General features: G+C 43.5%; 1 protein-coding gene across 8 annotated transcripts in view; it reads right to left on the bottom strand.

The window, feature by feature from the left end:
- LOC135512916 (guanine nucleotide exchange factor DBS-like) overlaps positions 1–16453 on the bottom strand; it is a 116868-nt gene extending 100415 nt beyond the window's left edge. For 4 of the 8 annotated variants that reach the window (XM_064935421.1, XM_064935423.1, XM_064935426.1 and 1 more), the window contains exon 1: positions 16224–16453. In XM_064935421.1, coding sequence (XP_064791493.1) covers positions 16224–16302 — 79 coding nt within the window. In that variant the 5' untranslated portion in view covers positions 16303–16453. Of the gene's footprint in view, positions 1–7775; positions 8076–16223 lie in introns of those variants that run through there. The other 4 variants (XM_064935428.1, XM_064935427.1, XM_064935429.1 and 1 more) reach the window with 3 other exon arrangements.
- Between the last annotated feature and the right edge of the window lie 505 nt (positions 16454–16958).

The following is a 16958-nucleotide window of genomic DNA, read 5'->3' as shown; positions in this document are numbered from 1 at the left end:
TCAAAAAGGTCAAAGGACAACTTGAAAAATATTCTCTTTTGTGTAATCCGATTAAACGTTTTATGTCCCTTAATTTAATATACAATTTGAGGGCACATTATATCATTTACAAAACACATGCCCGTAAAATCTGAATCCATGTCATGGTTTATACTTAAAACCCCACCATTGATTGTGTAAACAAGCTTTCTCCCCCCAACGAGAGCAGCTTATCGTAACTAAGAGAGCTTGTTAGGAGACGAGGCCCCCTGCATGACAGGGGGTAAGAGAATGCACCAGTAGATCTGCTATAATGGGATAATTAGCTCTGTGTCTAATAATTTGGAGGGTCAACAGCAATCTACAGCAGGCAGATCAGCTGTGTCTGAACGGGTAGACGGGTTGCTGTGTCTGCCCTGTCAACCTGCCTGAGCCACCATGGATCTCACACACACACAGTGTTACAGGGTTACGTAAGAGACCATTATTGAGGACAGGATAAGGAGACAGCCAATTGTTCAGAAGGAGAGTGCAAATCAATGTTGATGACAACATTTCCCACTGTTCTCTTCCAAACGGAAGACACAAGTCACAGATACACTCTAGATTCTTGTGTGAGAAACAAAGCCTACAATCTCCACCACATACTGCCTAACTGCCACGCACTCATCACACTTTCTCTCCACACTTTCCTTGTAGAACATGAACCCCTTAGTTGGCAAATTGAGTCCTGGGGTGAGAAGTTCATCCCTTTAACAAAACCTGTCCTCCAGGAGAGGACAGTTAATAGGCTGGATAGGGTGGCAGGTAGCCTAGCGATTAAGAACGTTGGGCCAGTAACCGAAAATACGCTAGTTTGAATAACCAAGCCGACAAGGTGAAAAATCTGGCATTGTGTCCTTGAGCAAGGCACTTAACCCTAATTGCTCCTGTAAGTCGCTCTGGATAAGAGCATCTTTTAAATTACTAAAATATCAATGTTACAGGAGGAGGCATCCTAATGAGCAACTTAAAGCAGAGGACTATTTAACAAAAAGCATCAGGGACTACAGCACTGTTTTTTGAGCTCCCCTGACATTAACATGTGACTGTAAAGACACCCAGCCAACCAGGCCTGAGCATCCCTGTTGCGTCTGTCGTTAAATGAAGACCAAGGTGCAGCGTGGTAGGCGTACATTTTCTTTAAATATAAATGTTCCACCAAAAAACAATAAACAACTCAACAAACGTAAAGCTAGGAGTGCAACACATGCAACAAACAAAGACAAGATCCCACAACAGAAGGTGGGAAAAAGGGCTGCCTAAGTATGATCCTCAATCAGAGACAACGATAGACAGCTGCCTCTGATTGGGAACCATACTCGGCCAACAAAGAAATATAAACATAGATTTCCCACTCTAGTCACACCCTGACCTACCAAATAGAGAATTTAAAGGATCTCTAAGGTCAGGGCGTGACAATCCCATAATGTTTCTTATCCAGTTGGATCCCTGCTACAAGACCTACACCCACACAGAGACACACACGTGCGCGCAAACACATACAGGTGTGTCCATGTGGAGTAATACGTTTCTCAAAATCCACATTTAACACAGAAGCCCAATCAAATTACACACATAAAGTATTTTATAAAAATAGTCCAGCCTTGTGATTTTAATGTAATTTTATAGTGGTTGAAACAGCCTCTCCAGAACAAAAGTTCTGTCTTAACTAATGGGACATAAGAAGCTGTGACCAACACTCCATGCTGAGCGGAGCAGGAGCCCATAAAACAGAGTGAGGTAGTGTTTTTGGAAGAACTAGGCCAAGCATCTCTCCACCACCACCCTCCATGGGCCCAGTGGGGGACGAGAAGCCCTCGCGCTCATTCTGACATACACACAATGGTGTAAGCTAATAGCACAGGGAGAATACGAGACCACTAATATTTCTCTCTCTCTAAGAACGTCAAATAGAACATCAAATAGAACATCAAATATCATCTTCGATACAATATGTGGTAAGTACTCTCTATCATTGAGTATTCCAACTACCTGACATCATGTAGTTGGTAGAATTGATTTATATACATAAATCCTCCCTGTGCTCCATTTGACTTATACATCAAATGAAATGTTATTTGTCACATGCGCAGAGTACAACAGGTGTACCGTGAAATGCTTATGGGCCCTTTCCCAACAACGCAGAGTTAAAAGGTAAGACAAATTTGCAAAAAACAAAACAGGAAATAGTAACACAAAATAACGAGACTATGTAGAAGGAGTACCGGTATCAAGTCACCTGTACATACAGTTTACAATAATATGGCATTGCCAGGGTCCGATATCTACAAACACTCCTGATGTAATCTCCTTCAATATTGTTGGAGAGGAAGTTTGGATATAGCAGCTATTTTGGTTCGGAATTCCAGATACGTCCAAAAGAGCACGTTTCCCATTGACACTCAGGAAAAGGGCAGCCGTGCAAGAAAACAATAAAAGGATGTGTCAGAAAGGTCCATTTATCTCCCAATAACAAACCTCACCTAGTGGTGAATATCAAATGAAAGCGAAGCCAAACACTGCCTCCAAAACCAACACTAGATTGAAGAGATGTCATAACATGGAAGGCTACAGTACATATACAGCTACCATAGGAAAATAAAACCATGTATGTTGCCAGGTATGTTCCTGACAGTATGTTTCTAGGAGGCAAAGGGGGAGGCGGGCATGGGGGCCAGACCAAACCAAAGGTATGTTGTCATGAGGGTTTGATTACAAGGGGCAAGGTTTTGGGAGACAATGGGAGTCTGGTTGTGTTTGAGCCCTTTGAAAGTTGAATGATCCCCAGCTGTGGGAATAATCTGGACTTCAGGTGGAGAGAAATACCAACCAACCTAATGGAAAGATAGGGCTGAAAATAGGGACTTTGATCATACATTTTATGCCAACATTCATATGGTAACTTGTCTTAGGAACAGAACTAATGGATGTCATTATGGTGCTAAGAGCTGAAAGGATATCAAAGGAAGTTATGTCAAGGCCATGTGACGGTCATTATGGTTTCAGTCATACATTCAGGACATTAAGATGGATTCCCCATTCTCTTATTAACAATCAAATAGTTCTTGGAATTTCCGCCCTGGCAGTTACAGAAATTGCTGTTGGCTTTTACTTTGTTCAGACTAAATATAATTTTAGCAGAAAGACCTTTAGATCCAGACAGTCCAGGAACAACAAAAAGGGAAACAGATCCTCACTTGAATGTACCAAAACAATTTCATTACATTTTAATCTTTAAATCCACATACAGTGCATTTCCGAAAGTATTCAGACCCCTTGACTTTTTCCACATTTTGTTATGTTACAGCCATATTCTAAAATGGATTTAATTTGTTAAAATCCTGAGCAATCGACACACAATACCCCATAATGACAAAGAGAAATTCAGAAATACCTTATTTACATAAGTATACAGACCCTTTGCGATGAGACTCAAAATTCTCAGGTGCATCCTGTTTCCATGAATTATCCTTGAGATGTTTCTACAACTTGATTGGGGTCCAGCTGTGGTAAATTCAATTGATTGGACATGATTTGGAAAGGCACACACCTGTCTATAAGGTCCCACAGTTGACAGTGCATGTCAGAGGAAAAACCAATCCATGACGTCGAGGGAATTGTCCATAGAGCTCCGAGACAGGATTGTGTCGAGGCACAGATCTTGGTAAGGGTACCAAAACATTTCTGCAGCATTGAAGATCTCCTAAAACACAGTGGCCTCCATCATTCGAAATGGAATAAGTTTGGAACCACCAAGACTCTTCCTAGAGTTGGCCGCCCAGCCAAACTGAGCAATCGGGGGAGAAGGGCCTTGGTCAGGGAGGTGACCAAGAACCTAATGGTCACTCTGACAGAGCTTTAGAGTTCCGTTGTGGAGATGGGAGAACCTTCCAGAAGGACAATCATCTCTGCAGCCTCCATCTATAACAACACAGTGAGAGACCCAGATACGGACACCGGAGGCAGATAGTTTGAGTCTCTGATATTTATTGAAAAACAAGGTGCAGGCAAGAGGCAGGTCGAGGACAGTCAGAAGTTCATAAACCAGGTCTAGAAGGTACAGGGCGGCAGGCAGGCTCGGGGTCAGGGCAGGTTGAATGGTCAGGCAGGCAGGTACTGTGTCAGGGCAGGTTGAATGGTCAGGCAGGCAGGTACTGTGTCAGGGCAGGCTGAATGGTCAGGCAGGCAGGTACTGTGTCAGGGCAGGTTGAATGGTCAGGCAGGCAGGTACAGTGTCAGGGCAGGCTGAATGGTCAGGCAGGCAGGTGTCAGGGCAGGCTGAATGGTCACAGTGTCAGGGCAGGCTGAATGGTCAGGCAGGCAGGTACAGTGTCAGGGCAGGCTGAATGGTCAGGCAGGCAGGTACAGTGTCAGGGCAGGCTGAATGGTCAGGCAGGCAGGTACTGTGTCAGGGCAGGCTGAATGGTCAGGCAGGCAGGCACAGTGTCAGGGCAGGCTGAATGTTCAGGCAGGCAGGTACTGTGTCAGGGCAGGCTGAATGGTCAGGCAGGCAGGTACAGTGTCAGGGCAGGCTGAATGGTCAGGCAGGCAGGTACTGTGTCAGGGCAGGCTGAATGGTCAGGCAGGCAGGTACAGTGTCAGGGCAGGCAAATAGTCAGAACCTGGAGGACTAGGAAAACAGAGACTATCAAAAACACGCTAGTTGACTTGACAAGACGAACTGGCGACAGACAGAAGACACCGGGATAAATACATAGGAAATAATGGGACCAAATGGAAGACACCTGGTCGGGGGTGGAGACAAGACAGGTGAAACAGATCAGGGTGTGACACCACCAATCAGGCCTTATGGTAGAGTGGCCAGACGGAAGCCACTCCTCAGTAAAAGGCACATGACAGCCCGCTTGGAGTTTGCCAAAAGGCACCTAACGACTCTCAAGACTATGAGAAACAAGATTCTCTGGTCTGATGAAAACAAGATTGAACTCTTTGGCCTGAATGCCAAGCATCACGTCTGGAGGAAACCTGGCACCATCTCTACGTTGAGGCATGGTGATGGCAGCATCATGAGTGGGGATGTTTTTCAGCAGGAGGGACTGGGAGACTAGTCAGGATCACGAGAAAGATGAACAGAGCAAAGTACAGAGAGATCCTTGATGAAAACCTGCTCCAGTTCTCAGGACCTCAGACTGGGATGTCTGGAAGGTTCACCTTCCAACAGTACCTCGACCCCAAGTACACAGCCAAGACAATGCAGAAGTGGCTTCGGGACAAGTCTCTGAATGTCCTGAGTGGCCCAGCTAGAGTACGGACTTGAACCCAATCTAACATCTCTGGAGAGACCTGAAAATAGCTGTGCGCCGATGGTTCCCATCCAACCTCACAGAGCTTGAAAGGATCTGCAGAGAAGAATGGGACAAACTCCCCAAATACAGGTGTGCCAAACTTGTAGCGTCATTCCCAAGAAGACTCAAGGCTGTAATCTCTGCCAAAGGTTCTTCAACAAAGTACTGAGTAAAGGGTCTGAATACTTATGTAAATGTGATATTTCGGTAAACATTTCTAAAAACCAGTGTTTGCTTTGTCATTATGGGGTATGGTGTGTAGATTGATTAAGGGGAAAAACAAATAAATTCATTTTAGAATAAGGCTTTAATGTAACAAAATGTTGAAAAAGTCAAGGGGTCTGAATACTTTCAGAATGCACTGTATTTTCAAGGCTCAGCAGCTAACTGTACACTATATGGAGAAGTGACTGTTTGACAAATGCTGTACAATCCATTCTCAGGATAATCACACATAAGAGAGGGTGCATGTCTACACATTATGTGTCAGAGTGAGTAGGCTGAGCATGCATGCACACACACACACACACACACACACACACACACACACACACACACACACACACACACACACACACACACACACTATAAAAAGACAGGCACTGAGGGTTTGTGGGACCTTGTAAGGTTTTACATAAACTGCTATCAACGGCTTCTGGGTAGGTTATTTTGTGACATCATTCAACTTTGAGGCATACTGCCAGCTAGTCTTTTTCCACACATTTAAAACAGTCAGACAGGACAGCTTTATCCAACCATAGACACACGCTGATTCAAATTTCGGAATAAAAACCTGGAGCTATTTTTTCTGCTGTCATTGCCACTTCTCCACAGAAGGAAACAATCGAAACGGTGCATGCTTGCATATTATAAGACATGTCTACTCAGTATTCTTTCAAAGGTGGTTGTGATGTGGAGCTTTTCTATCCTGTACAATGAAAGCCATTTGCCATGCAGATAGGAAAGCAACCTGGCATACACTATCTGAGAAGGTGACAACTGCCTATTCATAAATGCATCAGTCTAATATTAGAAGGAAAGTCACACCACAGATAGCAGCTGCAGACTAATGAAAATGCACCAAAGCATTAACATATAGTAGGGCCTTAGCAGATCTACATCAATCATCTACCTGACAGATCCCCACTTGTCTTTTCCTAATAGCACTGACTTCGCTGATACCTACTTTATTGAAGTAAAATGTTCTTACTACAACTGTGATATGTGGTTGTCTCATCTAGCTATCTTAAGATGAATGCACTGCACTAAGGATAAGAGTGTCTCCTAAATGACTTAAATAAAACGTCAAATGGCAGGTGGATGAAGCGAGGGAGAGGAACTGAGGAGGAGGGTGAGAGGGAAGAGAGGGAGGACATACTTCTGGCTGACTCGTGTGCCACCTGCACGCTGGACACTGCGAAGGGATGGTCTGGTACCGCGGAGAGCCGTCCATCATCCCACCACAGCCGAGCATCTAAATATCTGCACCAGTCATCTCTAATATAGAGTCTGAGTGTGTGTGTTTGTATGCAAGAGGTGGCTTTCCTGCACAGCAGCCTGTGTAGTTCCTTCCTGCTCAGTGCCTAGTATAGCCAAGGTCAGCCCAGACTTCAGCTCAGGGAGACAGTAGGGAGACAGGGACAGACAGAACTCTGAGTGGCTACCAGATTGTCACTCTCCTCCCAGGCTTAGAGCTCCTGAATCCCCCCCGGTCTGCTATTCATGTCCCCTGGACACTCTTCTCTTACAGTGCCTTGCATCTGATAGCCGGTCTCTCAGAGCAGCACAACTCTAACACACACACATACTGCATACAGTACACACACATCAGGTCCCCTGCCAGCCTCTACCACCGCAATTATTTCTCTTCAGTCCAGGGAGGCAGTGAGCTGCTGCCTCTGACCTCTGCCTAGGTCTCTTACCTCCACTTACCTCTCTTTGTCAGGCACATGCAACAGAGAATAATCACAAACCCTTCTTAGCTAACCTCTATCTTAGCTCAGGTGACTTCACACTCAGGTGAGAATCTAAAAGTGAAATGCACCATCCACAACATGGAAACATAGAAGCAATGGAAACTGAAAAAGAACTCTGTCATACATTCCAATGGTAATTTATAGGGCATTTTGAACTACTAGCTCTATTCGTAACAAGGTTCCCACAAGGTGTTACCAGGGTAATCACCGTCCTCTCTGTTAGGTCACATTGCTGAACGTCTTCAGCCTGTAAGCACACAGAACTTCTTACTCAAGACGTCACAAGGAAACACCACTCAATCACCAGCCCCTACCTACTGCTATCTACTGAGCAGGCTTCTCCAGTACCACAACTAGAATACATCACATCTGTTTCACACCACTCATAGGCAAAATAACCACAGACCTGTATGAGTATCAAACACACAGAAAATGTCCATGAAGGGTTAAAGTAGATAATCCAGTCACTTACACATAACTGAGCCCATGGTGAGGTCTTCCTGTCTGGACCAGCCCGACAGTCCTGCCCTGAGGACTCCAGCTGTGGTATGGAGAGCAGCGCAGAGCAGATTCCTTACTGTGTGTGTTTCTGTGAGTGTGTGGGTGCATGTGTATGTGTTCTGCCAGGGCTCTTGCCAGCAGTCTGAGTTGAAGTCTTGTGACCAGTGGAGCTCAGGAGCCTGCCATGGCTTACACCAATCTCCTCAACAATGTCCTGAGGCACTGGGGGCTTCCCTTTCCTCCCCCACCCTGCCCGACATTCAGCCGTTGTGCTGTGAGGCCACCGTGCGTCAGGAACCCAACACCGCTTTCCTCCTTCTGGCTGTAGCTCATTCACTGGCCTGGCCTTGTCTCGGAAGCCCTTTCTCAACCCCTCCCTGCCAAGACACTCTCAGTGGACAAGGGTATGTATCACATGAGAATAAACACACAAGAATATTATCAGTAATACTCAGGCATACTGTATCTAAGTTACACCCATGGGCATGGCAGTCATTTGTTTGTTTATTTGTTTATTCAGATCCTCGTTAGCTTTTGCAGAAGCAGCAGCTACTCTTCCTGGGGTTCACAAAAAAACACAAAACACTCATACACTGATAGACAAGGAGAGTCACACAAATGTAAAATAGAACAATATACAAACAATACAACAACACAAATTATGTGTGTGTTGGAGTGTGTCTGTGTGTGCATGTGTTTGTGTGTCCCCTCACATTTAGGGGGCAAAGTTTGTAGAACTGCTATTTTCAAAAAAAAAGAAGCAGAAATCCTACTACTCCAATAGATCTTTTTTACACCACACAGCATACTGTAACAACTGAAGAGGCAAAGGAGCTACCAACCATTACATCAACATGTGTCCTTTTAGTGTCAAAGCAAAGACCAATATGTGTGATACTGTAGCCTTGATGTTTGTCACAGGAAATTGTATCCGGTGGGCTTCCTGTCTTTAAAGAGACATAACACACAGATCTGTATCTTAAAGCTTACCTTTCCACTGGCTGATAAACATACATTACTCTCACTAGCTAATATTAATACACTAGTCTATTCAGGGAGCAGTTTATTGACATGATAGGCCTTTTTTAGCATTAGTGTTTACCTCTGCATGCCCCAACAATACACATTAACAACAAGCTGTCACAGCTCAAGCATACCTTACAGCGCACATATCACATCACGTGATACGCCACGTTTGGCATATAATGTAAAGAAGTGAAATGTCCCACCTTTCTTTTTAGATGACTTTGAGATAAGTCTCCACAGCCTATGTTCAGATAGTTGGTCTAGCAAGCTGATAGAATGGCAGGATCCAGACTCCTATTCCCAAGTGGTATCGAGGTGGAGCGATTACTTCATGTGAGTAGAACTATCCTTAGTTCAGTTCAACAGTATGATTTTGAATCTCTATATTGACAGTATCTATTTTAAACCACTATGCTAACGAAACAGCATGAAAGACTACAAAAGCAGCAACTCCTGCAAGCATATTATAACAACATTTGCACTGTTTGTTTTTCAACTTAAGGGCAAGGAGTCAATTCCATCATATGACATCACCATGTGGCTCTGTCAGCAGAAGGAGGTATGACCTTTACCATTGGGACATGTGCTCTAAAAACAGAAAAACAGGAACAAGATGCTAGCATAGAAGAAATCTGGATCTGGAGATCACACTTCCCATTTCCACGTCCTCTGCAGCCCTCCCTGAACCATGACCTATTCAGTTCTGAAGCCTGATCAGCCGGCCAGCCCTTACCATCACCCATGGTTGACATCAACGAATCACAGGGCTATATGCCTGCACTATAACCCTGCAGTGCATGGGTCCAATGTTTGCAGTAAGGCCACATTATACTAGTAACACTGGTATCTGGCAGTCACTCCTCCCTCCAGAAAACACACACACACACACACACACACACACACACAAGGATGGTGAGGATTAGTACTGTATATGTGAGCTCTGACCAGTAGTCAAGAGGTCCAGGGTCACACACACTGAGTCAGATAACCACATGTAACCGGTGTGAAATGGCTAGCTAATCAGCGGGGTGTGTGCGCTAATAGCGTTTCAATCGGTGACGTCACTCGCTCTGAGACCTTGAAGTAGTTGTTTCCCTTGCTCAGCAAGGGTCGCAGCTTTTGTGGAGCGATGGGTAACGATGCTTCAAGGGTGTCAGTTGTTGATGTGTGCAGAGGGTCCCTGGTTCGGGCCCAGGTAGGGGTGAAGCTGTTACACACACACACAGTGTCTTTTATCTCTTCCTGCTATTGTAATGAGGCTCGCACATGTATGTTATCATGTCAACACAAAGTCACCCTGTTTTTAAAATATAGATATTGGAAGCTTCAGCTGGTCCTCTTCACAAGTTGTACATGACTAAATTACAACCGAGTCCGTCAAGTCCAAATAGCATATATTTACCTTCCATTTGTTGATTTATCTGACAGGAACAACCCTACCCAGTCTGAAAAAACATTATGTTAAAATATGTGAAAACATCATGAAAAAAGATAGCTTCAGCACCATTCAATAATAAATGAGCAGTATGTTGTCCCACATTCAGAGCTGTTGTAAACATCTGGTCTATTATCTGATGTATAAATTATTAGTGCTGTGAACCTCAGTTACCAGGGCAGGAGCAGAGCATCAAATCTCTCAATCATGAGAGGACCTGAGGATAGGAAATCGATCCAAAGATCAGGTCTTCTGTGACTGCACACAATATACTGCAGCCACTTGCGAGATAGATTAAGGTTCTAAACATCTGCAGTGTTATTCTCTACAATGAAACGACACAGTGTCCTTGAGAGGTAATTATTCTCAAAAACAATGCCCTGTGGGGGGGTGAGCAAACCTTGCTGCAAACCATCCTACCCACCTTCAGAGAGTGGAGGGTCATGGGGTCAAGGTCACAGAAGGAGAATGGGGAGTAGTCATCCCAAGTACTCCCTCTGTGTGTCCTAGGCTGACCTAGTAAGACTCCTCTCTTCTCACTACGTGCCATCTGGTTTCCCAAGCATGCTGTGGGGCTTGACCTCATTTGGTTTGAGCTGATCTGAGGGGCCACCCTGAGCCCTCTGGAACTTGAGTAGTTACACTAGAGTCAGAAATTAGGCCAGACTCTCAAATATATGTTCATATGTTATGGCTCAGTGGACTATTGTTCCATTGTGTTACTGTGAGCACAAGTCAAATGCTGGCCAAAGCCCAAAGGGGTCTGTGCGAAAAAAGACAAACGTTTTCCAAAGGATGTCGAGAGCCCATTTCACGTAAAGCAGGGACAAATAGGAAGCAGTGTGAATACAGCCTACGTCAGAAAAACAAGGTTGTCCTGGCTGGGTAAACCCAGAGCCCAGAGCTGTCTGGGGTTATGTCACCGGGGATATTGATGGCTGGAACCCCTATCTGACCTAAAGAGGTTCAAAGATGTTGACGACCTATGACTGATACAAAAAACAAACAGCCTATGATGTGTCTGCAGATTCTATGCAATTGTGCCAATGTGTAACATTGCAATGTTGATTAAATCAAATCGACTAATAATACAATATTGAATCACTACAAACATTAAACCCTAAATCCACATAATCTAAAATCCAAACACGGAGATAAAGTTGACGGCATTGTTGTGAGGGGATATGACTTCAGAGGTGAGAGGTAAGGAAGGAAGCCATCTGCTCAAGCCGTTTGAGATGATGAACACCAGGGCTGCTGTTCCAACAGGAGAGAGGATGACCCTTGGACCTTCCCATTGTTTACCTCTCTGCGTATGGGACAGTTTTTTATAGATCTGAATTGTGTCTCATTCTGTGCCAAGGCTTATGAATGTACTATCAGTATCACAGAATAACATGGCACCAGGCCCTCATGGTGGCATCTGGTATTGATTTTAGAGAACAGCACTGACCCTTTGGCTGCTAAGCCGATGAGGGACGGGCACATAAATAAAGGGAGGGACAAAACAATGCTGATTTCTATTTATCTATCTATGATAACCTGCACAAACCAACATTGCAGATGTCCATAGAGTTTCAATAGATTCATGGCTTACTGTAAGAGGATATAACTAGCACAGTGCCATAGTTACAACAAAATGATTGACAGAAAAGTTAGCCAACATTTGTGGTGAGAGAAACCATAAGCATGCTCACACAAAATACACAACGTCTAGGATAGAGGCCTGTGTTGTAGAGCCAGCAGAACATGTACATTGTCATGTCACTTATCACTTATCAGAGAAAATGATGCTTGAAACTAAATGCCTTCGGAAACCATATATTGTAGTTATTACTCTGACATTGGAATGTGTTTTCCAGCCTTGGTGCCTGTCAGCTGCAAGCTGTGTCTATATTCTGTGCTCATGTTTGGAAGTGGTTGTATTTTCTTTTTCTATAGGTCTATAGACTGTTTCATTTCCCTGTGTGAACCACATACTGTATATGGGGCCAGCCATGAGTGGCCAGACAATACTAATCCTCCTAGTGCAATTAGCAACGGGTGACTGATGCCACACATGCCCATTCTTCTACTGTGATAAATAGTACAGTGTGCAAAATTAGGGTTACTGCTACAGTGGGCCAAATTCTTTGCACACAATGAGGTTAAGAATTCAACCAGTAATACTGAGTTTATATTTTCCTGTATGGAAATGTAATTCTTCCTATTAGAGATCCTTGGGGTGTGTTATGGAGGATTTCCCAGTACACAGGAAGCATTGTGCTACTGTAATTCCTCTGTTGCTATAGAGGCAACAAACCATAACATACTTTTGCCTGACCTTAACTTCCTGAAAACTATTTGAAGGTTCATTTCAATTAGGTAATGTATTTCCCTCTAAATATAATTTGCTTGGGAGAGCTGTGACTGGATACAAATACTACGGTCTGAATTCTAATCATTACAATAATTCTGTTTGAAACATCATTTGATATCATGAATCGTTCATAAAATCAATACGACGTTACCTTAAATTACGCAGCCTTCACTTTCTGGCAACTATGATGTCACCTGCCACCAATGAGAGCTCAGATAAGGCTTGAATCTCTCTCTTTCTCTCTCCCTGTGAGTCATGGAGCCTGTTACAAGGTTTTAATTGCAATAATACCTCTGAGGTAGTGCTGCCGACATCAGCTGCCAAGCTCACCATTTCCCACTCATGGCTTAAAATGTCAAATATGTGATTGAAGCTGCACAGTTCTACATCCCTTACAGATAAACAGAGGGGTGTGTCGTTGATCTTAAATAAATCAATGGAGAATAAATGCCACTAGCAGAATAACATTACTTTCATCAGCGTCTTGTGTAGCAAGTCAATCATCTTCTGTAAAGAGAAGCTCATTAGGAACCTTTTATATATGACACTTTGGGGATACAGTATTTAGGTCAGATTGGTATAATAACATACAGTTGAAGTTGGAAGTTTACATACACTTAGGTTGGAGTCATTAAAACTCGTTTTTCAACCACTCTACAAATTTCTAATTAACAAACTATAGTTTTGGCAAGTCGGTTAGGACATCTACTTTGTGCAGGACACAAGTCATGCACAGCATGCCAGGGCGGCAGGGTAGCCTAGTGGTTAGAGCGTTGGACTAGTAACCGAGAGATTGCAAGTTCAAATCCCCAAGCTGAACAGGCAGTTAACACACTGTTCCTAGGCCGTCATTGAAAATAAGAATTTGTTCTTAACTGACTTGCCTAGTTAAATAAAGGTCAAATAAAAATGTTTCCAATGATTGTTTACAGACAGATTATTTCACTTAGAATTCACTGTATCACAATTCCAGTGGGTCAGAAGTTTACATACACTAAGTTTACCCTGCCTTTAAACAGCTTAGAAAATGATGTCATGGCTTCTGATAGGCTAATTTACATAATTGGAGTCAATTTGAGGTGTGGATGTATTTCAAGGCCTACCTTCAAACTCAGTGCCTTTCTGCTTGACATCATGGGAAAATCAAAAGAAATCAGCCAAGACCTCAGAAAAACAATTGTAGACTTCCACAAGTCTGGTTCATCCTTGGGAGCAATTTCCAAACGTCTGAAGGTACCACGTTCATCTGTACAAACAATAGTACGCAAGTATAAACACCATGGGACCACGCAGCCATCATACCGCTCAGGAAGGAGACGTGTTCTGTCTCTTAGAGATGAACATGCGAAAAGTGCAAATCAATCCCAGAACAACAGCAAAGGACCTTGTGAAGATGCTGGAGGAAACAGGTACAAAAGTATCTGTAACCACACTAAAACGAGTCCTATGTCGACATAACCTGAAAGGCCGCTCAGCAAGGAAGAATCCACTGTTCCAAAACCACCATAAAAAAGCCAGACGACGGTTTGCAACTGCACATGGGGCAAAGATCATACTTTTTGGAGAAATGTCCTCTGGTCTGATGAAACAAAAATGAAACTGTTTGGCCATAATGACGATCGTTATGTTTGGAAGAAAAAGGGAGAAGCTTGCAAGCCGAAGAACACCATCCCAACCATGAAGCACGGGGGTGGCAGCATCATGTTGTGGGGATGCTTTGCTGCAGGAGGGACTGGTGCACTTCACAAAATAGATAGCATCATGAGGGAGGAACATTATATGGACATATTGAAGCAACATCTCAAGACATCAGTCAGGAAGTTGAAGCTTGGTCGCAAATGGGTCTTCCAAATGGACAATGACCCCAAGCATACTTCCAAAGTAGTGGCAAAGGACAACAAAGTAAGGACAACAAAGTAAAGGTATTGGAGTAGCCATCACAAAGCCCTGACCTCAATCCTATAGAAAATTTGTGGGCAGAACTGGAAAAGCGTGTGCGAGCAAGGAGGCCTACAAACCGGACTCAGTTACACCAGCTCTGTCAGGGGGAATGGGCCAAAATTCACTCAGCTTATTGTGCGAAGCTAGTGGAAGCCTACCCAAAACGTCTGACCCAAGTTAAACAATTTAAAGGCAATGCTACCAAATACTAATTGAGTGTATATAAACGTCTGACCCACTGGGAATGTGATGAAAGAAGTAAAAGCTGAAATAAATCATTCTCTCTCTTATTATTCTGACATTTCACATTCTTAAAATAAAGTGGTGATCGTAACTGACCTAAGACAGGGAATTTTTACTTGGATTAAATGTCAGAAATTGTGAAGAACTGAGTTTAAATGTATTTGGCTTAATGTGTATGTAAACTTCCGACTTCAACTGTATTATCACGACAGCGATCTATAACGCTCAACATATAACATGACACTGAGGATAATTGGGGGTCTCTGATAAATTGGGGGCGTGAGAGATGCAAGCAGTAACACAGGGGAGGCTGCTTCCATAAATCGATAGGGCCTGATGCACACAAGCCTGGCAATCTCAGTTTCTATGGTAACTGCCTGCATGGTCCCCTCCCCCATGGATGGCTGCTGACTGCCTGCTTCACTAGAGCCATGATAGAAGACACTCCGTAACAATCTCCAGCGTGGCACGATAACCTACTTCCTCTGTCCAGCCCAGAAGACCCGGATGTAGAATGTGGAATGGTGGTCAACAAGAGGAATTGAGAGAGGGGCAAATAGGAATCTAAAGAGATTTATATTAGGTTTTCTGTTTTCTGTGGCTAATGACATTGACTTTCATTAAATAGCTAATGAAACCAGTAAATACAGTATATCTATCTTCATGATGATATAAAATATTAACTCTTAAATGTGGTTATAGTGATTTGCAATTAAATTCATAATAAGAATGGGATGGGATTATCAGATAATGGAAAATCCTTTTCAATATAGGAGCATAGGACCACAAGCATTTCGCTACATCACAAGCATTTCGCTACACGACAAGCATTTCGCTACACCACAACAATTACACTACATCACAAGCATTTCGCTACACGCGCATTAACATCTGCTAACCATGTGTATGTGACAAATCAAATTTGATTTCTCTGTGATTTGATTTGACAATCACACTCTATGATAACACCCCTGTGAAGTTCTGTGACAACTAGTTAGTACACCAGCATAGTATGAGAAGTCTGACCGGTGTGAGGAACATGACGTGTTCATTATGAAACTATACAAAAATCAAATATAAATCCACATACCAGATGGTCCACTAGATATAACCACATACTTCATTGTCATTTGTGTAATGTTGACTATGACCTTGAACTAACTATGTAAATTGCAGCTATAATGATCAGCCCAAATCTGACATTTCTACCAGTTTAGACCATACATTTACACATGTATCTCTACTATAAAGCAATTCCCTATTCCATACTGCCTGGAATAGGGAGACCATCCAGGGAGCAGCTGCTGGGTATCACCTCCCTGCTCCCTCTCTCGCTCCCTGGTACATACCCTTTCCCTCCCCACAACCCTCAGTGTGGCTGATGGCTGATGGAGGGATGAAGACAGGACACTCACCGACATGTGTGATGACACAGCCCACATGCTGCTGGAACTCCTGCAGAGACATCTCCTCCTCTCTTAGCCAGCAGAGCATCTCAGGGTGTGTGCAGCTTCGGCTCTCCTCTCTCCCCTCCTCTGCTCTACTCTCCACCACTCTCCTTCGTCAATCCGCTCCCTCACCGGAGGCTGAAGGACCCTTCACAAAGCACAGTGCCACTCCCAGTCCGAAAGCACCTCAGAGATGATGTGAGAGAAGGGAAGTAACTTCAGGGTCTGCGGATACCTCTAACTCCACAAAAAATATATATTTTTCTCAAAAAGTACAATACAATTTAACATAGTATGTGTATGTGTCATTAATAATGGATGGATACACACACGCTCACTGGGTGAGCCAATCAGGAGAGGCTAACGCTGCTTTCAGGCTGATGCTCGGCTTGCTGTAATAAAGGCTGAGTCAGACACCAGGAAGCAAATCAGGGAGCAGCTACCTGCCTTGGGGAGATAGGGGGCTAATGGATTCCATAATACAAAACCTGGAGCTGTAGAGCCACTGGAATGGAGCTACAGTACCACTTGGGCTATGATGAAAATGTTGCTTCTAAAGAAATCTGCTTAATCTCAATGGCAGACAATATCAAATAATATCATATACATTTAAAATATAATATTGTAAGTAAAGGATTTCATTATCAAGTATGCATTTTAATAATGGAAATATGTAGGCTGAAATAGGCTGTTAGCATACAG

Source organism: Oncorhynchus masou, chromosome 24 (assembly GCF_036934945.1).
Source record: "Oncorhynchus masou masou isolate Uvic2021 chromosome 24, UVic_Omas_1.1, whole genome shotgun sequence".
In the NCBI taxonomy this organism is placed as follows: domain Eukaryota; kingdom Metazoa; phylum Chordata; class Actinopteri; order Salmoniformes; family Salmonidae; genus Oncorhynchus; species Oncorhynchus masou.
The sequence above is the reverse complement of the archived record's forward strand: the minus strand, read 5'-3'. Positions and strand labels throughout refer to the sequence as shown.